This window comes from Dipodomys ordii, unplaced genomic scaffold, assembly GCF_000151885.1.
Source record: "Dipodomys ordii isolate 6190 unplaced genomic scaffold, Dord_2.0 Scaffold133, whole genome shotgun sequence".
NCBI classification, from domain to species: domain Eukaryota; kingdom Metazoa; phylum Chordata; class Mammalia; order Rodentia; family Heteromyidae; genus Dipodomys; species Dipodomys ordii.
In genome coordinates, this window is record NW_012267349.1 from 3268790 (window position 1) to 3291646 (window position 22857).

General features: G+C 40.5%; 1 protein-coding gene across 1 annotated transcript in view; it reads left to right on the forward strand.

Moving 5' to 3' along the window:
* Rab3gap1 (RAB3 GTPase activating protein subunit 1 (catalytic)) overlaps positions 1 to 14612 on the forward strand; it is a 75225-nt gene extending 60613 nt beyond the window's left edge. The window contains exons 18-24 of the mRNA XM_013030820.1: positions 4136 to 4273; positions 5012 to 5239; positions 7343 to 7439; positions 7534 to 7637; positions 7745 to 7860; positions 9376 to 9478; positions 13008 to 14612. Coding sequence (XP_012886274.1) covers positions 4136 to 4273; positions 5012 to 5239; positions 7343 to 7439; positions 7534 to 7637; positions 7745 to 7860; positions 9376 to 9478; positions 13008 to 13244 — 1023 coding nt within the window. The 3' untranslated portion in view covers positions 13245 to 14612. The remainder of the gene's footprint in view (positions 1 to 4135; positions 4274 to 5011; positions 5240 to 7342; positions 7440 to 7533; positions 7638 to 7744; positions 7861 to 9375; positions 9479 to 13007) is intronic.
* Positions 14613 to 22857: the final 8245 nt, after the last annotated feature.

The window sequence follows — 22857 nt, forward strand, 5'->3', positions numbered from 1 at the left end:
AACAAATCGTTTAAATAGGGATACAGGTGGACCCATTGCAACAATGAGATGTACAAGTTGTTATATCGAAAACGAACTTTACAACTTTGGTGGCAGGGTGGGGGGGGAGGGCGGGGGACGGGAAGGGGAATGGGGTGGGGTGGATGGGAAGGGGAAACAAAAGGAGGAGGCTACAATGCTTGATAAGAAATGTACTCATTATCTTGCCCATGTAACCCCTCTGTACAGTATTTTCACAATAAAAAAAAAGATTAAGATTTGAAATCTGCATACATTTTTTTGGAGGTTGTTAGGTCCATAATTCTGAAATCAATAAGTATTTTCTTTGTTCTATTTTTTTTTCTTCCAGGCAAGGTTGGCTGGGAAAGGCCTGGAAATGAGAGAGAGCTAGGAAAGAGAGGAAAGAGAGAGGAAAGAGCTAGAAAAGAGCAGAGAGAGAGAGAGAGCAGAGAGACAGAAGAGAGAGAGAGAGCCAAGAGCAGAGAGAGCAGGGAGAGCTAGAAAAGAACAGAGAGAGAGCTCAATAAGTACTTTGAAGTTTGGGGGATGCTGAGCAATGGATCATGGAATGTTTGGTCAAGTGGAAATGAAAGAGCACTGAACCCTGAGCAGAGTTCCTTCTTTTCCTTGTGCTGTAGCTATGAGGACATGAGGACAGCTGTTGGTCATCCTGCTGCCCGTGTCATCCAGCCTCATTGGTTCTTTATATCGTGGTTTTAGTCTCCATGTGTTAATTTCTGTCCTGTTCTTAATAGTATTTCTTCCATCTGCTGATTTTGGTTTGACTTAATGTTTTCCTAAGAGCTTGGGATATATTGTTTGGTTACATCTCAGCATTCTAGATTTCTAATGATGGTACTTCTAGTAATAAACTTTCCTTTGGAATTACCTTTGCTATGTCTCAAAGGTTGTTGTGTTTTTCATTTTTATTTGATTCTAGGCATTTTTAATTTCTCTCCTTATTTCTTCAGTGATCCACTGATCATTTAATAGTGAATTGCTTAGTTTCCATTTATATGGATATTTTCCTTTAGCTTCTCTTGTTAGTGATTTCTAGTTTTATTCCACTGTGATTTGATGTTACAGGAAATTATTCCACTTTTTTATGTTAAAACTTGCATAATGTCCTAAGTTATTATATGTTTTGGAGAAAGTTCCATGGGCTGCTGAGAATAAATAATATGTACTCTCCTGTTGGGTAGAATGTTCTGTAGATGTCATATAAGTCCATTTGCTCTAGTGTTTTAATTCTGAAGTTTTCTTGTTGATTTCATCTGGCTGGCCTTTCCTGAGAGTGGGGCATTAAGGTCACCTACCATTACTGTACTTAGGGTCTGTCTGTGTTTTTATGTTCAGTACTGTTTACTTTATGAAAAAGAGGTGAATGTTTGTTACATTTGTTAAAGCTTCCTCATGGATTATTTCTGTTTTTAATGTGAAGGAAAAAAATAAACCTACACACAAAACAAAAATGTCTCTTCTCACCAATTGTGATTTACAGTTCGCTTTGTCAGATAGGAATATAACTACTTTTTTTTCACTCCAAGCCTGTTATCTTTGTAAGCGATACATGTGATGTCTTTTTTTTTTTTTTAAACTCACTTTGCCAGATCTGCTCAGATCAAGGAAAACTATCTGGAGTCTCTCTTTTTTGCTTTTGGTTGGTCCTCGGGCTTAAACTCAGGGCCTGGGCCCTGTCCGTGAGCTTTTCAGCTCAAGGCAAGCTCTCTACCACTTGAGCCACAGCACCACATCTGGTTTTCTACTGGTTAATTGAAGATAAGAGTCTCACGGACTTTCCTTCCCCAGGTTGGCTTTGAACCATAGTCCTCAGATCTCAGCCTCCTGAGCAGCTAGGATTACAGGCATGAGCCACTGGCGCCTGGCTCAGATTTATTATTATTATTATAAAGGTGATGTACAGAGGTCTTACAGTTACATAAGTCTGATTGGAGGCTCCTGTAGAAGAGTTGGTTGTACACTTCTGGACTGCTTTCACTATTGATGCTTTCCTTGGTTTACTGGGAGGCAATGCTGGTCACAGGGAGCTTTAAAATCCTCTGGGCCCAGCAAGTTTCTACTTGTTCTATAAGACCCCCAGTTTACGTTACTGGCTGCATCAAGTATCCAAGCCTAGGGCTATCCCCTAAATTTGTCAAGAGAGGGAAAGAAAACAGCACTGAGTTCTGCACTGCCTAAGGGAGAATAGAGAGACCTAGGTGCTTCTGCCTGCTGATTGATCTCAGTGCTTACGGACTCCCATCCAGCATTCCTCTACTATGGGGAAGAGGTAGCTATGGAAGGCTTTTGTTTCAGAGGTTTGAATTCAAGGACAGCAAGCATCTGGAATGTAGTTCACAAAGACAGGTTTCAGGACTTTGAGGCTTTGCCTAGCAGTTCACCTACCTGTGTAGGCAGGAGGCTGTGGAAGACACATTCAGAAGTTCTAGTCTTTGGGCTCTTGGGCCTGCCTAGAAACAAACACATGCTGGCATGAGGTTCCCAGAGTTGGGCCACAAGGTTTTCTGACCTCATCGAGCAGTTTACCATCACATAGGTATGAGGAGGTGGTGGTTCTCAAGTGATTCAGAGGATCTGGATGCAGAATGTTCAGACCCAACTAGCAGCCACCACTACATGTAGTCTGGATGACAGGCCCTGGAGGCCAAAAATTATAACAGCCAGAGACATGCTTCTGCTTTAACCCTCAGATGATAAGACTTCTTGCTAGGAAGTAAAGGGCCTCTAACTACTGTGTCCTCACTGCCAGAGTTCCAAGTTTCTGGAACTTCTCTGAAGGACTACATTAGACCTTCTCCCTGGCCATGACCACCTCTTATAGCTGTCTTCTACACATACACTGTGTCAGGATGTGAACAACTCCCTGAACTGTGCTGTTTGTTTTCAAGTCTTCAGAGTAGTTCAGTCTCAAACAATAGGTTTCCAACAATAGCAACTTGCTATAGCTTTGAGATGAGGGGAGCAATTGAAATACTTTGTTTACTGAGGCCACCCTTCTACCCCAGAGTAGTCACTGCCTCACCAAATCCTTGCTCTGGGGACTTAAATTTTGTGGGAGTGTAGGCTTATCCTGCAACTAGAGTTATTAGTTACTAGAATCATCTGACTTACCTTATGATGGTGTCCTCAGAACACTTCCTCAAGAGAGCTAGGGATCTGGCTTGGAATTGTTTGCTACTTTTTTCAGTTTCCTCTGTTTCTCTGCTTTTCTACTGTACTGCCTCCTGTTTCCTTAATCCTGACACCCTTCCTTTCTCTCTAGAATATAGTCTCTCCTGTGTTACCTGGATTGTTTTCATAGAGCAAAAATGGTTTAGCACTTCTAATCCAACTTGTTGCCCTGCCTCGTCTTGACTAAACATTTTAACTTAGCCAAAGAGAAAGTATAATATGATGCTTTAATATAATCTAAATGTTTTGTTTGCAATGGCTAGTTTTTATTGAATGTGTGCCAGGATTTAGTCTTTATAATGAGTATCTGAAATGTTGAGTGATTAAATTCCAAGATCATAGAGCTGGGATTCAAAAACAGACATATTGTCATTGATAGCCAAACCCTTCACCAGTATACCACCTCACTAACCATTTGCAGCCTGTGAGTCCATGTGAGAATATTGTTACTTGTTGTATAGTTACAAGTATTGTCCATTCATTGCAGAGCAAAGAAAACATAAAAATAAATCTCTTAATTCCATAACCAGAGACATAATCACTGTTGAGAAGTTTCCTCCCATTTTTTCTATATGGAACCATTTCTGTTAATTATGTTAAATCTTTCTGCAACCAATGATGATATGTATTAATAAAAATTAAGACTTCACTTCTATACCATTAAATGGGCAGGAAAATGTGTACTAGAACCAATTCCTATCTGTTAGCTCTCAGTCTTTGTCAAGGGAAACATGGTACATTTGTCCATTAAGAGAAAGAGACCTGAGAGTCATGTGTGTTCTTAATTTGTTACTTTGTAAAGGTAGATTCTGAAAAATTTCTCTGAATTCTTTCAAATACTTATTTTGTGCTTTAAGAGCAGAAATGATTGCTGACTTTGTTCTATTTTTATAGTTTTGCTTTGTCTAAAAAGGATTGTTCTTTGTTCGCTTTTACTTCACAGGAACCAGCACCTATGACAGAAGATCTGCTAGAGGAGCAGTCTGAGGTCTTAGCTAAATTAGGTACATCAGCAGAAGGGGCTCACCTCCGAGCACGCATGCAGAGTGCCTGTCTGCTCTCAGATATGGAGTCTTTTAAGGTGGGTCACACTTTCAGAGCTCTAAGGTCTACTTTGAGGTATTCTGGGATGAAACCGTGAAAGTTACTCTATATAGCAATATGAAAGCCATTATATGTCTTTTCTTTAAGTATTGGATTGCAGTAATAGTTACAACACTCCACCTCCATCCCTCAAAGAACAGAGTCACAGCTGTTTCTTAAGTATCAAAAAAAAAACAACTATTAATAGTTGGAAATTCAAGATTGATCTATTTCTGCTGTGTGTATTGAGACATTTTCTTTTATGCTCTGCCAGTGTAAGCTTTTTACTGATTAGAGATAAATTCCTCTGAATTGTCTTCCTCGACTGTTTTTTTTTTTGGGGGGGGGTCCTCCAGTTGTGGAGCCTGAATTCTGGGCCTGGGTGCAGTCCCTCAGCTCTTCAGCTCAAGGCTAGCGCTCTACCACTTGAGCCACAGTGCCACTTCTGGCTTTTTTCTTTTTGCTTATGTGGTGCTGAGGAAGTGAACCCAGGGCCTCATGCATGCAAGGCAAGCGCTCTACCACTGAGCCACCTTCCCCCTGGGCTGGTTTTGAACCTGGATCCTCAGCTCTCAGCCTCCTTGAGCAGCTGGATTACAGGTTCTAGCCACTAGCACCTAGCTTAAAGATAGTTTTGTTATTGAAAATCAAAGTTTGATTCTGCAAACAGCCTTAGCAGTAAATGTCAAATGTTGACTTTTAATTTGTTTTCACCAAATGTATTATTTTCCTTTAGGCAGCTAACCCAGGTTGCTTTCTGGAAGATTTTGTGAGGTGGTACTCACCCCGGGATTACATTGAAGAGGAGGTGACTGATGAAAAAGGCAATGTAGTTCTAAAAGGAGAATTGAGTGCCCGGATGAAGATCCCAAGCAACATGTGGGTAGAAGCCTGGGAAACAGCTAAACCAGTTCCTGCTAGGAGGCAAAGGAGGCTTTTTGATGATACCCGAGAAGCTGAAAAGGTAATGGAGGTTTGGGATATTAATACTAGAATGCTAATTCTTCTTGAAAACTAGAAATTCATTATCATAGGTTTGAGAATTTTGGACACAGTTGACAAGCAAAGCATTGAAATTCAGTGAGACTCTTATACATGAAGAATTTACATTTAAAAATTTAAGAACTGGTTGGAAATAGACATTTAAGTCCGCAAGAATGCTTACCCCTACTGTATTGTCTCAGAGTATGTATCAGAAGTATTAATAAAGGGACATGTCTTTTCGCCTAGCAGTTCTACCCAAACATCTTATTAAGGAAATAATGAGAAATACACAAAGATCTATGTATATGAACGATGTCCACCGATGTTCTTTGGTGAAAAGAGGAACAGCCAAAATTTCCACAGATGAGGGCTCAATAAATTATAGCTTATCCATGGAGGAGACTGCTTTGCAGATGTCAAGATATTTGCAGTTCTGGAGTCTAGTAATGCCTTCCTGTTACCAGGTTATTTTGTCCACCCTCATACCCTCTTTATTCTCCTTGAAATCAGTAATTACCTCAGCATTATGAGGAGATAGAGATAACTTTCAAAATAACAGTATTAAGTAGAGAAGCAAAAACCCGTTGGATTTCCCACTGCTGTAAGCTCATATATGTAGCAGGTATGCTTGAGGATTCTTGAGAAAGGGGACCAAGAGATATAGTATTAAAGCATAGTCACTAGAGTGAGGAGAGCCAAACACCAAGTACCAGTGGGGCTTGGTAGCTCACAGCACTTGCTGAGGGGATTAAATATTATTGAACTAGAAGTGAGCATGGAGATAATCTAATATAGTCCTGACTGCTTAGTGATGTTTCAGTCATCAGTGGACCATATGTGCCCAAGAGGTTCCATAAGCTTAAAAGGGGCTGAAAAGTTCCTATTACCTCGTGATGGTGCAACCATTAGAACATTGTAGTGCAAGGCATTCATTATGTTGATACTTGTGTAAAACCTATTCTGCCTGTTGTATAAAAGGGTAACATTCACACACAGAGCTATACTATATAATACTTGATTATGATAATAGACAACTGTTGTATATATGTTTAGTATACTTTGAATCATTATTTTAGAGCATATTTCTGCTTATAGAAAAAGGTTATTGTAAAAGAACTGTGTCACACTGTTGTCTTTCTCATAGCTCCTGCTTACAAAGTTTTCTTATTGCATGAAGAGGATATGTCCAGTGTTTGACATACCATTTAGGTTTTAATGTTTACATGCAATGACATTGTCAGATTTCTTAGAATATCCCAATATCATCAGTCAAGCAGTGCATGACTATGTAATGACTACGTAATGGGATCAATACCCTTTAAAGGAAAAGAAAAGAAGAGGGAAAAGTAAGCATCCTGTAGAAAAGGATTTCAGGAGAATTGCTGTATCACTTGTGTCTTTATTTTTGAAATCTGTTGAGTATTAGGTTTACAGTATATCCTTTTTTTTTTTTTTTTTGGCAGTCATGAGGCTTGAACTCTGGGCCTGGGTACTGTCCTTCAGCTCTTCAGTGCAAGTCAAGTGCGCTACCACTTGAGCCACAGTGTCACTGTTTTCTGGTGGTTAATTGGAGATAGGAGTCTCATGAACTTTCCTGCATGGGCTGGCTTTGAACCTTGATCCTCAGTCTCAGCCTCCTAAGTAGCTAGGATTACAGGTGTGAGCTACTAGCGCCTGGCTAAAATGTTCATTCTTTTTTTTTTTTTGGTCCGGTCCTGGAGCCTGAACTCTGGGCCTCGGCGCTGTCCCTCAGCTCTTCAGCTCAAGGCTAGTGCTCTACCACTTGAGCCACAGCGCCATTTCTGGCTTTTTTCTTTTCGCTTATGTGGTGCTGAGGAATCGAACCCAGGGCCTCATGCATGCAAGGCAAGCGCTCTACCACTGAGCCACCTTCCCAGCCCCTAAAATGTTCATTCTTATATCATTCTTACCTTAGTTAATGGCAGCTGCTTCTCCAGGTGAGCACAGCTAGATAGAAAGAGAAAAGCACGGTGAGCTGAGGTGAGGAATTTTGTACATTGCAAAGTGGCTTCTTTATTCTTTATACCAGCAGTGATCATCGTGTAATGTGTGCCTCCTTCAGGTGCTGCACTATCTGGCAGTCCAGAAACCTGCAGACCTTGCTCGGCATCTTCTACCTTGTGTGATTCATGCAGCTGTTCTCAAGGTAAAGGAAGAAGGTAAATAAATGTCTTATTTCATTAGTTCATTTCCCAAATGAAAATATATTTCCCTTAATTTACTTAATGATTGCTTTGATTCTTTTAAAAATAGAAAGTCTGGAGAGTATTTCTTCTGTGAAGAAGATTATAAAGCAAATCATATCCCATTCCAGTAAAGTTTTGCACTTTCCCAATCCAGAAGACAAGAAATTGGAAGTAAGTTTGATGTACTGTCAGAATCTTTGGCAAAGATCTGTTTTTAAAGTTTTTTTTTTTCTTCTTCATAGTCTCTTTATGTATTCCTCCCCCTTTTCCACTGCTAGGAGATCATCCATCAAATTACTAATGTGGAAGCTATAATTGCTAGAGCCCGGTCTCTGAAAGCCAAGTTTGGAACTGAGAAATGTGAACAAGAAGAAGAAAAGGATGATCTTGAAAGGTAATTGCTACTTAGCTTCTCCAGTTTTGTTGGCAATAGAAAAGCCACCAGTGTCTTTAAAAAATAAAAATTGGAATAGAATATTTAGACTCTTTGTGATTTAATCATGTTATTTGACCAAAGACAGAAAAATACTGATTTGTCTTAGGATTTAATGACTTTCTGCTAGGTATTTCCATTGTTCTTACTTTCAGAAACTCTAGTAGCCTGTTTTACTAGGTGCTGTGCTCTTAGATGCCTGAGGTGTCCTAGGGAGGAGTTGTTTCCTCCAGTGTTCGCAGGGCCCTCACTGGGCTGCCTGCTTTCACTGTTCCTTGTTCCACAGCACAAGGTGTACGGAAACTACATATCTGATCATATTTATTTAAGTATTTATTTAAAACATTGGTGATTAAGTTGGGCACCAGTGTCTCACGCCTATAATCCTAGCCACTCAGGTTCAAAGCCAGCCTGTGACAGAGTCTTTGACACTCTTTTCTCCAATTAACCACCAGAAAGCTGGAAGTAGCGCACTTGCCTTGAGCTGAAGAGCTTAGGGACTGCGCCTAGGCTCAGAGTTCAAGCCCCAGTACTGACAAAAAAAAAATGTGATAGCAAAAGTACACATTCTATGTACTTGGCAAGTATGATTTGGAAGTGACCAGTGGCTTCTTCCAGTGAGGCAAGCAGTACCAGTAGAGTCTATGGCCATTTTTGCCTATCTTACTTAACTGTGTGCACATGTATTTACATAAGGTTGCTGTTTTACTACTTGAGACACACCTCCATTTCTAGTTTGTCCCCATTACTCAAAAGGGCAGCATTTCTTTAATATGTGAGAAAGTGTTTCGAAACTGACTTAGCAGCATAAATTCGTCACAATTTAAAATTTTTTCCTCAGCTTTTCTAGACGAAAAGTCATTATTAATGATAAATAATATATGACAAAGCATTGGTTATAGCTCTTGAGAAATTCTTATTTTAATACTGGATCTTTTGTCCCATCCTTCCTTTTAAATAAGAATAATACTCTGTAATCAAGGGAATTGCTTCTAAGATAGCAGTGTAAATTAGTAAGCAAGTGGAGTAGCTTGCTGGCTCTGTGCCTTTGACTCCTTCTCCCACCATATACTATTTGTGACATGCTTGAAAGTACAGTATTTCGGGCACACAATGGCACAGCTTATAATTGTGACTTTTCCCAGCAAAGCATGTATTTAAAACACATATACATCTTTTAAATCATATAGACATAGCTCTTCTGGATAAAATTGATTTCTATTGTTCCAAAAACACTTTTTGATCTTTTGTTTTCTAAACTTCTAGTATGAAAAAATGTGTATTTCTTACACTGACAAATTTTTTTAAAAAGTGAAGTTGATTGTAATCAAATTAGAATATCATATCCTATAATATTTCCATTCCAGCATTGGTAAGTTTTGCCAGTGTCAATGGTAGGATTTGTCATGTAGACATGTGCATAGGTGGCCTGGGCAGCAGCTGGCTTGCCATACTTACACTGTTCTTCTCTCCTAGGTTTGTGAGCTGCCTATTGGAGCAGCCTGAAGTGTTAGTCACCGGGGCAGGAAGAGGACATGCTGGCAGGATCATTCACAAGTTGTTTGTTAATGCTCAGAGGGTATGTGAGATTCCTTAACTATCAGCATCACAACAGATTTGCTCAGGAAAATGTGGTTTTGAGTTCCACACATGGCTGATTATACCCACAGCTGCTGAGATGTCTGGGCATTGGGTTTGTACAGTGAAGTAACTGACTCTGTGACTTTGAAATCCATTGGCTTTGCAGCATATTTAAGTAAAATAATAAGTACATCATAGAATCTAAGTTTCAGGATTAGAAGGGTCTCAAATACATTCAAAAATTGGCAAGGGCTTGTTAGCAATGGCCAGAGCTGTGCTGTGAAAAAAATGTTTTCAAATCAGTGTAGAGTTCGGTTTTGCTATCTGTAAACCCAGCATACTTCAAAATGGATTTACATTACAGATTGTGAATCCAAGTAGCTTTAAAATGGTTAAGAGACTTAACTTTGTACAGATTTTTAGGACATTAGAGACAGACTTAGGTACAGAAAGAAAGCCCAGTTTGGAAAATTATCATCATTATCTCTGCTAATGAACGTAAGAGTTTCAAAATTATAGTTAAGAGGTGCTAGTATCCTATAGATGATTCTCATCAGGGCACGGTTAATATAGATTCTGGTAAAAGTGTTATATTCACTAAATATAGGTTCTTCTACTTGGAACTGGGGTGACATTAGAAATTAGAACAGTGTTCCATTAAGAAAAATTATTAGCACAAATTAATTATAGAGGGGTTTCATTTGTGGTGTTTATATTCATGTATTTTTCTTCTTGTAATACTGGGGATTGAACCTGGGGTTACTCGTATGCTAGGAAAGCACTCTATAGCAGTTTAGTATTAACAATGTAATTTTTAGAACCAAATAGAATTTTTCTTGGTTTACACATAGCATAACAATTTTGTACCTATTGAGTTGGAATGCGTCTACTTAGACACTCAAAAATATGTTAAAATATACTTGAAGTACAAACTAAAAGCCAGTTTATTTATGGAGTATCTCCCTGACTTTCCAGAATTTCAAATTAAAGACCAGTTATTTTATTTCCTTATAAATTAGACTTTCAGGAAACAAATGTTTGCTTTCATTTTTTTGGTTTTGTCTCTAGCATGAAAGCAGGAATGGAGTTTGTTTTTACGTCCTGTAATGTCTTCTAGCTTTTGTGCAGAGGCTGCAATCACATTTTGTTTATCATTCACACATAGATAAACTTGCCTTAGATCACAAAATCTTTCCCTTTGATCATTTTTCTAGAAAATTCTTTAGAAAATGCTTCTAGTGCTGGATGTTATTTATTTCTTTTATCTTTAGTTGTACAAAGGATTTGCCATTCAACAAAGTAGTATATGAATACAATGCATCTTGATCTGTGTCATCCCTTTCATCACATTTCTCCCCATCCCTATAAGTATTACTTGTTTGAGTTACAGAAACAGCCACCTCACTTCAACCATATGCAGGTAGAAAAATAAAAATAATCACTGTTGTAGTATCTAACAATTATCACTGTTAATTACTAGTACCTAGTAATTAAAGATATATTTCACCAAAATAAGATGGCTTTATTTTTGTTTTCCACTGAAGATACCTTTCAGTATCCAATAGTATATCTTTTTGTATATCTTTTTAGCATATAGCTAACCTTTTTTAACCAGCAATGAAATTGTAGATTCATACCATATAATTTTTAAATGATTTTAAGCTTTCAGACCTCATACTTTTTGAAATGATTTAACTTCTTCAGTATTTAAAGTGTAAACTTTCAGATTTTGTAGTGAATGAATGATTGTACGTAGTCTGTAAACTGTGTACTCCATATAACAAACCTATATGGTACAGCTACAAACTGCTCTTAAATATGTGGTCACAGTAAACTTCAAGTTCACTTATCTAACTTTTTATAATTTATGACATTTTTATCTATTTTATTCACAGATTTTAACATTTTTCATAGAGAATTTTAACTTTTTTTTTGTCTTTTCTTTTTTTTTTTTTTTTGGTACTGGGGATCGAACCCAGGACGTTGCACTTGCTAGGCAAGCGTTTTGCCACTGAGCTACATCCCAGCCCTCATAGAGAATTTTAATAGCATGTATTACCTTACATTATAACAATTTCTAACTTTAAAGAAAATTTTAACTTGATAGCAATATGCCTTTGTTATATTTAAGTGGAGTTCAGTAAAAGAAAGACTAGATTTTGAGTTGATCTTGCTGAATACTGTTTTTCAAGCCATGAGTACTTTTTTAGAAATAGTTCTGCAGAAAAAGATCTAGGTTTTTGTTCAATCATTTCCTCATCAAATGACACCCTGTATGTCACCTGTTGAACCATCAGATGATGCATGAGTAGTGAGATGTATTTGCTCTGTTTGCTGGCCAGGTGTGTTGTATATGATGTGACTTTGTGCATCTTAAGTTTTCTTTTGGTAGAATCATGTTCTTAATGTAGTGCATGCTGTCAAATAATCCTGGAATCTGTCCAGCTCTTTTTAAACCATCTTGCTTGTTTCCCTTTCATCACTGTTTCTTTTCTCACCCTTTCCCAAAGCTGACTGAATCTTCTGATGAGGTAACAAAATAGCCTTTGTCCCTCATGGTTCCTTGTTCTTTCCCATTTTCTAACTTCATAAGATCTTTCAAACTAACCTCTTTAATAGTCTGGGTCTGGCATATTTTCCTGCTGATGTTTAACTTAACATGAGCTCATGTTTCCATTGCTAGAACTTTTTTCCCCCCCAAAGCAGTGGTATTAAAAAAGAAGTATAGTAATCAGAATTAAGAATGAAGGCTCTAACTAAATGGGGGGGGGGGAGTGGATACTGAAATTTGAACTAGGGCCTCACGCTTGCTAAGCTTGCTTGCTCCACTAGTGCTGTGCATTTGAGCTATGTCACAAACCACTGGCTTTTGCTGGTTATTTTGGAAGTGGTGTCTTTCAGACTTTCTGCCCAGGCTGGCTTTTGAACTAAGATCTTTTGGATCTCAGTGTCCCGAGTAGCTTAGATAACCAGAACGTGTCCTATTTTGTGTAATTATAATGGGGGGTGGGAGGTGGGGAGGGACTTGATGCCTTTTTGAGAACTTTTTTGTTGCCATTGCTATCTGTATCTCTATCTTATCACATTAGCTGTCCAGTGTCTTTGTTTTAATTTGGCAAGTGAATTTTAAGAATTGACTGAATGAGTTGAGATAAAAATTATCTTTCCAGGCTCTGGAAAGAAATAGCTTCTTACTGGATTAGGATATCCAATTTGAATTTGAGTCAGTACTTGAAGAAGCATGGAAACCAGTACAGCTTCATGGTCTGTTTCCATTAGATGTTCAGATGTGGTCCTCACTTTTCAAAGCAGATTGCCTGGTGATCATTCTCTCTTCTCTCTCCAAGCTAGTGGCTCATGCAGTGTTTCAAGCTTCTTGCATTTTTTTTGAGTAATCATAGCTGACTGCATTACAGAGTAATGTAGAACATTTTAATCTATTTATCATGTTTATTCATCTGTCCTTCAAAATTACCTGAGTTTAGCCTTAGACTTGCTGTTGAATTTAGCATTTGATTCTGTTCAAGTCTGCAGCCATGGCTCCACCAGAGGAGGAACTGAAGAGAACCGGCAGCCTAGAGGAAAGGAGGCAGAACTCCGTGTCGGACTTCCCCCCTCCTGCAGGCCGGGAGCTCATCCTGCGTGCCTCTGTGCCCCGCCCAGCTCCCTACTCCAGGGCGCTGCCACAGCGGATGTACAGTGTCCTCACCAAAGAGGATTTCAGACTCGCAGGTGCCTTCTCATCAGATACCTCCTTCTTCTAAATCTTCAGCTTCCTTGTGGGCTGTAGAGGCAGCACTGTTTCCTGTGGGATGGTAAGGAAGGGAGACGGAAGGGGGAGACCTGAGTGTTGGGGAGAGGCCCCCTTCCAGCCAAATGAGCAAAGGTCACACCAGCATCTGAAGGACTCTCAGCTCCTGGCTCATGCTGCAGAGGGACTGCCTGAGGCTGTGCTGTGGGGAGATGGCCTTTGTATATGAGGGAAACCAGAACTCAACAGGTCATCTATCCTCACTGTAGTGGAACAACATTCTTTGTATTCTCCTCTGCCTGTCCTTGGGGCTGGGGTCTTGCCTTCATCATAGTCTGTGTAAACACTTAATGGTTTTACTTATTAATATCAAGTATAAAAAATAATCTCAACTCAGATTTCCAGGTATTTTGGTGGTAACTTCTAGTCAAAGAATCTGTTTTTAAATTACTATATTTTATTTTGTTTATTCAATCACCTGGTGGTCAGCTTTATTACACTAATTTTTGAGGATGACTTGGAATATTCCAGGAGAACGCCTAGAATCTGTTTTTGTTTTTCCGTGTAACTGTATCTTAAATGTATTCTAATTAAACTGTACATGAAATGTCATTGCAAATTACTTTATACATATCCTGTAAGATGTGTTTTCCTGTCTGCTCTTGTGGTACTGTGTGAGTCTTAGCCTGCACAGGGTTCCCCTTCCCTGGCACAAAGCATGCTTTCCTTCGAGGTCTGCTGGCTAGGTAGCTCATTTGAGGAGGCAGCAATGAGCACAGCCTAGCAGTGCCCTTGTGGCACTTAGTATATATGCGAAATGTAAAGAGTGCAGGATTACTTTAATGCACTATTTTGCTTTTGCGTTTAATCAAAAAGAAGAAAATGACCCAATGAGGATGTGTAGCATAACTGTAAGGATAACAGTGCCACATGTCCTGTTTTTGTGAGGATCACAGTGTACTGATTCTGTGTTGCTCTATGGCCTTTGCTTAGTAATTGTAAATTAATTTTAGGCATAAAATTACTACATTAATCCAAAGTTACAAATAGCTATATTGAAGCATAAATTCTGCCTGTGTAATTTTAGTGAATTGATAGAACTGTGCAAATTGTTAAATTATTTTTGTAAAAGTTATATACATATATAGTATGTGAGACACACATTGATAATGTGAGTAGGAGGTTAGTAGCCTTCAGATACACTCCCCTTACAACCCTTTTCTCCAAGATGCTGCCCTGCACTGCTAGACCACACAGACCAAGTAGGTGATGTTTCTATCAGCACTTATCTGCTTTCAGAGGATGTTAAAAACTACACTGGAGAGGCTGGACTTTAGAACAGCATCATAAATCTAATAAAAATGACAGTGTTGTTTCTGTGGCTAATTTCCCCTTATTTTCTCCACTCTGAGGACATTTCAGTTTCTTTTCACTTGGTGTTGTCAGCTCTTCCTAAAGATTTGTCTCTTGATTCTTACAAAGCAATGAGTCTTCTTTAAAGGAAATTACTGTTATTTTTATGTCATGCGCTTGTTCATTTCATTAACATTTTGAAATGCTCAACTTCGGTATCAGGCAGTGATACAGAACCTACAGCATACCCCTCTTCTTGGACCTTTGGATGTTACATAGGATTGTGATGGTCAGTAAACTCAAGAGTGCAAGCTGGACATCTAGCCCAAACATCCATTCATGCATTCACTAGGACAGTAGAGGGTTCAGTGCAGTGAGTGGGCAGGTGTTAGGAGGAAGGATTTTTCTCTCTGGCTCTGGGAAAAATCATCCCAGACGATGTGATTTCTGATTGAGAGCAGAAGGTAAGTAGGAGCTGCAAATGGGAAGTTCAGCAAGCTTCTAGAAAAGAGAGTATTCCCCATCTCTTCACTGTGAGCATGCTGCTGCCCCATCAGAGATGCAGTTGCCTATCCACTTCATTTGCAGTAGCCATGTCTTTCTCTGCTCAGTGAACATCAGCAAGTGCGGCTCAATGTGGCTCAGGCAGGCATGTGAGAATACTTGCACAATCAGGCTTGTCTTCCTTCTGAGCATTCCAAGGCCACTCCATGAAGGTCCCAGGACTGGGTGGTGCTACACAGTAAGCTAACTGTCAAGGTGGCAAGGTGGGGTGGGGGCTGCTAGAACAGGCACAAATCCAGAAATGAAAAAGTAGGACAGTCAGTGTTTCTATTTGACTGGATTATCCAGAGTGGGGAAGGGCAAGAAATGAAAATGATGTGGTAGGAGCTGGGAAGGTGGCTCAGTGGTAGAGCGCTTGCCTTGCATGCATGAGGCCCTGGGTTCGATTCCTCAGCACCACATAAGCAAAAAGAAAAAAGCCAGAAGTGGTGTGCTGTGGCTCAAGTGGTAGAGCACTAGCCTTGAGCTGAAGAGCTGAGGGACAGCGCCCAGGCCCAGAGTTCAGGCCCCACGACTGGACCCCCGCCCCCCCCCCCAAATGATGTAAACTAAGGCAAGATCTGGGAAGCCAGAGCAAGAAATGTGGGCTGTATCTTGAGGGCCATGTTAGTAACTAAGCAGGAAAGGACCCTTTAGCCAGGCTCGTGGAGGCCAAGTACATTCCCACCCTGCATCTCAAATTGTAAGTTCCTTGGAAGGAGGGTAGCAATTATATCTTCAGTGATTTGTGTTTTTAAGACAATATTGCTATAGAACCTAGGCTGATCTTCTGCTTCATTCTCTGAGGTGCTGGGATTATAGGAGTGTACCACCTTCAATGTTTTGTTTTTAACCTCAACAGAGTACTATGCTCCACTGAAGTACATAAATGATTTTGGAGTGAACATGGAATGTCCTCAGTTCAAGGCCTCTTCCACCTATATGTATTTACACCACCAAAATAACCCAGCTTTTTCTTGGTTTGTAATTCAACCCTAAGTATTTATATTCTATTCATTAGCCCAGCAGTTATTATCACCCTGCTATGTGCCAGACACTATTCATGGAATTGAAGAGACAGCAATAAACAGTGCATGAGAGGACTTGGCCCTCAGAGTCACGACTGTAAGGGAAAGGAAAGGGCAAGAAAGGCCTTTGTAAGTGAAGTGAGGGGCAGGACCTTGTAGACCGACAATGGGAGAGAATTACACCCAGAAGACTTAAACGTACCCAAAGGAGTGCTTTACTAACTTAATCAAGTTGAGGAGATGAACCATCACACCTCGTTTCCCTTCTAACAAGGCTTTGCAGAGGGAGGGACTGGTGACTCAAGAGCATGTGAGAGGAAGATGAAGTTTCAGACTAGCTGATCTCAAGAGTAAGCAAAGCATAAATGAGAGACTTGCTTGAAACATAGGGACTAGGCATATGGTACAGGTGGTAGAGTGCTTGCCTAGCAAGCTCAAGGCCCTAAATTCAAACCCAATCCTAAGGTATTGGGGAAGACTCATGAAGAAGAGTTACACTCAAAAGCAGAATTTGCTCTGGAGAGGAAGCATTGCAGTGATCAACCCTCCTAGGCCTGGTGAGGCTCTGCACAGATGCTTACACAGATGGGTGTGGGTGTGGGCCAGGCTAGATTGCAACATTGGGAACCTCTAGTGATCCCAGCAAGTGAGGCCACTGACCTAGGGTCGTGACAATGTGATATTGGCAGGTATTGCTAGAGCACTGGAGTGGGCAGTGAAAAGGAGGCCCTGGCTGCCCACTGAGACCCTCGGACAGTTGCTGTGAGGAACAGTCCTGGGCTCCATGACCCACTCTCAGCTTTACCTGCTGTGGCCCAGCCTTCAGCCAACTCAGTTCAGCTCCTGCCTGTCTCCCATACCAAAGGATACTGCCAACACCCACCCCAGCACCCAGGAAACTCTGGCCTGCTTCATGGTCCCTGCTCCCAACTGTCCTCCAGTGGCTACCTCTGAACGTCTTTGCTTCCACTAAACCTCTGTCAGAAACGTGACTGGCTCCAGTCAGTGGGACCTAAGAAACAAGTGACTGCATATGGAAACTTAAGCTCTCCAAACCCCATGGCAGTTTGAGTAAACAATGACTTTCCAGTGCTATTTATTCCCAATCCTTTCAGCCCTATTTTTAGCCCAGCACACTCCTTTATTTCTACAGGAGTTACATAAGGAGTGAACCATATTCTTAGCAACCCACCGTCATTCCAGCCTTATCTTGCCTACATGAGGGAAGGAAGTATTTTTAGAGTGTGAATTTCCCATGTGTTCTCAACTATTTTGGGACTAAAGCCCAAGGCTGGGGGAAGGAGGGCAGTGAGGGAGGCTCTACCCCTGTAGTTGAATCCTATCTTGACGGCTCAGAAGTTGGGCCCAAGCCTGGGCATGGGGCTCTGCTTTATGTAGAATTTGATATTAGCTGGTCCTAGGAATTTTTTGTTCCCAATCTTTTGTCTTTTGGTAGTGAACTGTGTGTGTGTGTGTGTGTGTGTGTGTGTACATATGTACATACATGTGTGCCAGTAGTGGGACTTGAACTCAGGGCCTTGACACTGTGTGTGTGTGTGTGTGTGTGTGTGTGTGTGTACGTGCATGTGTGCCAGTAGTGGGACTTGAACTCAGGGCCTTGACACTGTCCCAGAGCTTTTGTGTTCAAAACTAGCATTTTACCATTTGAGCCACAGCTCCAGCCTGGGCTGGCTTTGAATCTCAGCCTCCTGAGGCACTGCTTGCTTGTTTTTTTGCTCAAGGCTAGCATTCTGCCATCTGAGCTGCACTCCCATTTCTGTCTAATTAGAATTAAGAATCTCTCAATTTAAAAGTGAGAGGTGTGGCTCAGTTGGTAGAATGCTAGCCAATGAACAAATAGGTCAGGTACCAAGTTCCAGTCCCAGTTTAAGACCTAAAAAAAAAAATCAATTTTGTCTTAGACTGATTTTGACCCACAATCCTCATATCTCAGCCTCCTCAGTAGCTGAGTTCGATTCCCAGTTTCAAACCTAAAAAAAAAAAAATCTCTCAATTTTGTCTGCCTAGACTGGCTTTGAACCATGATCCTCACATCTCAAGGCTCCTCAGTAGTTAGGATTACAGATGTGAGCCATCAGCTCTTTTTAAATTATTTTAGGGACTGGGAATGAGGCTTATTGGTAGAGTGCTTGCCTAGCATGTGTGAAGCCCTAGGTTCGATTCCTCAGCACCAGGTAAACAGAAAAAGCGAGAAGCGGCACTGTGGCTCAAGTAGTAGAGCTCTAGCCTTGAGAAAAAAGCAGCTCAGGGACAGTGCTCAGGCCCTGAGTCAAACCCCAGGCAAAAATAAAATATTTTTTAAATAGTTAAAAAATAATTTTAAGGTATTTCTTAAATTAGCATACATTAATAGTACAAGGTGAGTTATTGTACATGTACACTGTAGACTTTGAGCAAGTTGACCCCCTCTATTCCCATATTTATTTTCTCTCCTTCCCTTTTGGTGCCCATACTGGGGCTTGAACTAGACTTTCTACTCTGGCTTTTTTTTCTGATTCAAGTCTAGTGCTCTACTACTTAAGCCACACCTCTATTTTCTCCTCTTCCTTTTCAAACAGTGTTTGGTGAGTTTTATTATGCCCCCCTCTCTTCTTTTTTCCTTTTTTTTTTGTGAGGGTGGGGGTCCAGTCGTGGGGCCTGAACTCTGGGCCTCAGCTCTTCAACTCAAGGCTAGCACTCTACCACCTGAGCCACAGTGCCACTTCTGGCTTTTTTCTTTTTGCTTATGTAGTGCTGAGGAATCGAACCCAGGGCCTCATGCATGCAAGGCAAGCGCTCTACCACTGAGCCACCTTCCCAGCCCCTCTTTTTTTCCTTTTTAAAGCAACAGGGTCTCACTATGTTATCCAGGCTATTCCAGCTGATCTCCCACTGCAGCCTCCCTGGGCAGCTGGGACCACAGGTGGCATTATTTTGTCTCAAACTCTACTTCCTTTTTACTCCGGAGAGAGAAGGCCTACAATGCTTTTATTAGGCATTCTAAGTAAGAAGCTGAATCATAGCATTGGAGTCAAACCTGGAGAAGAGGAGCCAGGGCTAATGCAGCTTTGTCTGCTTACAAGCCTATGATACAGTACACAGTAGCCATGACAGGTGGCCTTTGCCATTTGGCTAACAAGGAGTTTGGATCATGCCTGGAATAGGAAGGGCTAACCAATGAACTTAGCTGACATGACCCTGCATCTGCCTTTCTTAAAGGAACTCTAGGTTCTTTGTGAAAATTGGCCCTGTAAAAGGAAGTTGAAAGGTGAGAAAGAGGAAGGTGATGGCTTTAAAGAATACTTTCAATTTGGGTTGGATGGTGAGCTAGTTATATTTAGTGAATACATGTAGTATTTAAAGGCAGAACTTTATATAAAATCATGAAAGTCAAATGCAGTTTTTAAAATTAATTAGAGGAATCTAAGGCCCGCTAGCTCAAGCTGATTCATGGTGAATAGGCCTCGCCTCATAAAAGTCTGGAGATTAGTGCAGTGATACGGGTCAGTTTTAGAGAACCTAAGCTCCAGGAACTCATGGTTCTTACCCCACCATGTGACTGGAGATGCAACTCAGCACCACATGTCTAGCTTCTATCCCAGCTGCCATTTTTTTGTGTGTGCCAGTACTGGGCTTGAATTCAGGGCTTGAGTGTTTTCCGTTAGCTTTTTTTGCTCAAGGATGGCATCTACCACTTGAACCACAGCTCCACTTCCAGCTTTTGTGGTGGCTAATTGGAGATTGTTTTATGGACTTTCTGCCTGGGCTGACATTGAACTTTGAGCCTCAGATCTCAGTCTCCTTAGTAGCTAGGATTATAGGCATGAGCCACTGGTGCCCATTCACAACTTCAATTGATCCTAAAGTTTCTGTTTTGAAAGTTCTTTCAAACTGAGGAAGTTGCTGCATAATACAAGGAGACCTATAAACTGCCATGTTCATTCAAAATAATACTTGGCCATTTTTCTAGGCTTTTTCAATTAATCTGCATTAAATAGAAACTTTAATTTTTCCTCCCTCCTGTGTTCTGACTGACACAAAAAAGTTTGTTAGAACAATTATCAAGTTATTCAAAATGGCCATGGAACCTTAGGAAATTTTCATATTTGAGTTCTTTACCACACATAGAGCTACTAATATTTTCATTGCACAACAAAAAACAATGCAATTAAAGTTTGAGGGTAGATAAGATGGGGGGGGCAGAAGTGGGTCATGCTTGTAATCCTAGTTACTCAAGAGGCAAAGGTAGGTGGATTGTGGTCCAAGAATGGCCATGGCCAAAAAACCCCCAAACGAACAAAAAACTGCATCCAAGGTGGAGAAAAACCAGCCTTCTCTTTTCAGCACCCGGGAAGAGCCACTTCCAGGGTTGTTGGGATTTCTTTTTTTAAATTTTTTATTTTTTTGCCACCTGCTTAGCACCAGTTAGACTGTTCCCAGGTGAGCTGAAAGCACAGCGTGAGAACCTTCAGAGGCCCAGCAGCTTGAAGATGCTGCCGGTGGTGTCAGGAATCTGGCCTGAAGGGTGAATCACCAGCCTCTGTGGTGAAAAGTACCGGTGCTTGAGGCATTGAGTCGGAAGAAGCAGGTATCTCATGCCTTTCTGGAGCCACAGCAGTACATGGCATATCTGACCTACCACCCTATGGTAAAAATCTTCCCACCAGGAGTTTAGTGGCTCTTAAGTGTCCCTCACTGCATTTGAGAAGCAGTGCAAGAAAAACCATGTAAAAGGGGATGTGTCTCTTTGCTCTATTGCCAAGCATTGCCCTATGGGCCCGGGTATTGGTTATTAGATGTGCTGCCATCGGTCTTTCCCAGGTGCAGGCTTCACGATCACTGGGTCCCTGCCTCCCACAGCTTCCAACAGGCAATCCTTAAGAAAGCAAGAGGGAGTGAAACTGAAGAGGAACACTGAAGTCTATGTAAGAAGCAACAGAAAAGCCAATTTAACAAATGCTAAATACTTAAACCATTCACGTGAGTGTTGCCTCTCAATCCCCAGTTAAGGGGAATCTGTACTTACTCCATCAGGACTGCTAAACTTATCAGCTGTGTAAGAAACCTGTTCTCATAGTTTTACAGTATAGCCTCACTATTGGGAACCCAAGAGCTTAGCTTAGTCAGCTGTGCAGAAGTCATGCCTGTTTTTTTTTTTTTTTTCTCATCAAATCCATCCTCAAAGAATGAAGACTTAAAATTGTTAAGGATGTTCTGAGGAGCTCACTGCAGGCAATCACCAAGCAGGGACTACAGAGATGTTTTCAGCACTGGTAACTTCTTTGAAGTAAGTGAAAAGGAAATCAAGACTCTTGGATGCAAAGTATGTTTAAGATATAGAAGCCAGGCACCTTACCTGAGACCTTGTATGCTTGATCGAGTGAGACTAATGTTTGTGATTGGAGATGGATTTCATGCCCTGTGGTGTTTACAGTGTATATAATGGTTGTATTTTCCCAGGGCTATGAAAGTGCATATTAGCTGGATGTCGGTGGCTCATGCCTGTAATCCTAGCTACTCAGGAGGCTGAGACCTGAGAATTGCAGTTCAAAGCCAGCTCAGGCAGGAAAGTCTGTGAGACTCTTATCTCCAATAAACCACTAAGAACACCGGAAGTGGTGCAGTGGCTCAAGTGGTAGAGCGCTTAGCCTTGAGCTGAAGAGCTGAGGGACAACGCCCAGGCCCAGGGTAGGCCCACAACCGAAAAGAAAAAAAAGTGCATATTAAACCCCAGCACCTTTACATTTAGATCAGTGCTCTATAAATAATGTAACTAATGCTATTAAATATGTAAATGATGAACAGCTGATGAGACACAGTCACCACAATATAGCTAGGATAGTGTTGTGTCTATAGGGTTGGTTTTTTTTTTTTGGCTCACCTCAAATTTGTATGTCCTATATAAACTATGAATGTTTCCTGTATAATATATGAATGTTTCTGAGAAGAAGCTCTAAATAGTTGAGGTTAACATGTTCAAAGGAGATCAAATAATGGTTTAATTGAACAATCTTAAAATCAACATAGAGAACAGTCCTTTGTTATATTTTAGTGATCCACCAAGAATCCAAGAATATTATGTAGTCAGAGTACAATACCCTTGTCTACTTTATCCTGTCTGGCTACAAAAAGTTTTTTTGAAACTTCAATAAAAATATGTATCTTAAATGGGGAAAAAAGACTATCTGAAAGACAAACTGAAGCAAATTGGCCTGCTCAAGTCTGCTTGAGGATGGCCTGAGCAGCAGATCATTTGCTAGGCAAGCGTTAGGCTGAGGGTTCAAACTGTATCACACACACAAAAATCCTAGATTCCATTAAAAACCTAGCAAGTAAAATACTAGATAAAATATAGATCTTTTGAAATGAATACTGTATTATAAAACTATGAACATGGTCAAAGATATGTAGCCTTTATTGAAAATGAACACAAATGGGAAGTTACGCAGGTTATGTCATAGTTCTTGCATAGAGAGATTCAATATTATGAAGATATCTATTCTCTCCACAATGATCTGTGTAATTGTAAACAATCTCAAAAGGTTTGTGTTTCTTCTCGGTAGCACTAGAATAGTCGAATTTTTAAATGTATATGGAAGAGTGGGAGGTCATGAACACCCAAGCTACTCTTAAAAACATTTAAGTAGGGGATTATTGTTCTGTAAGACAGTAAACCTTGTTATTAATTACAATTTTGCTATT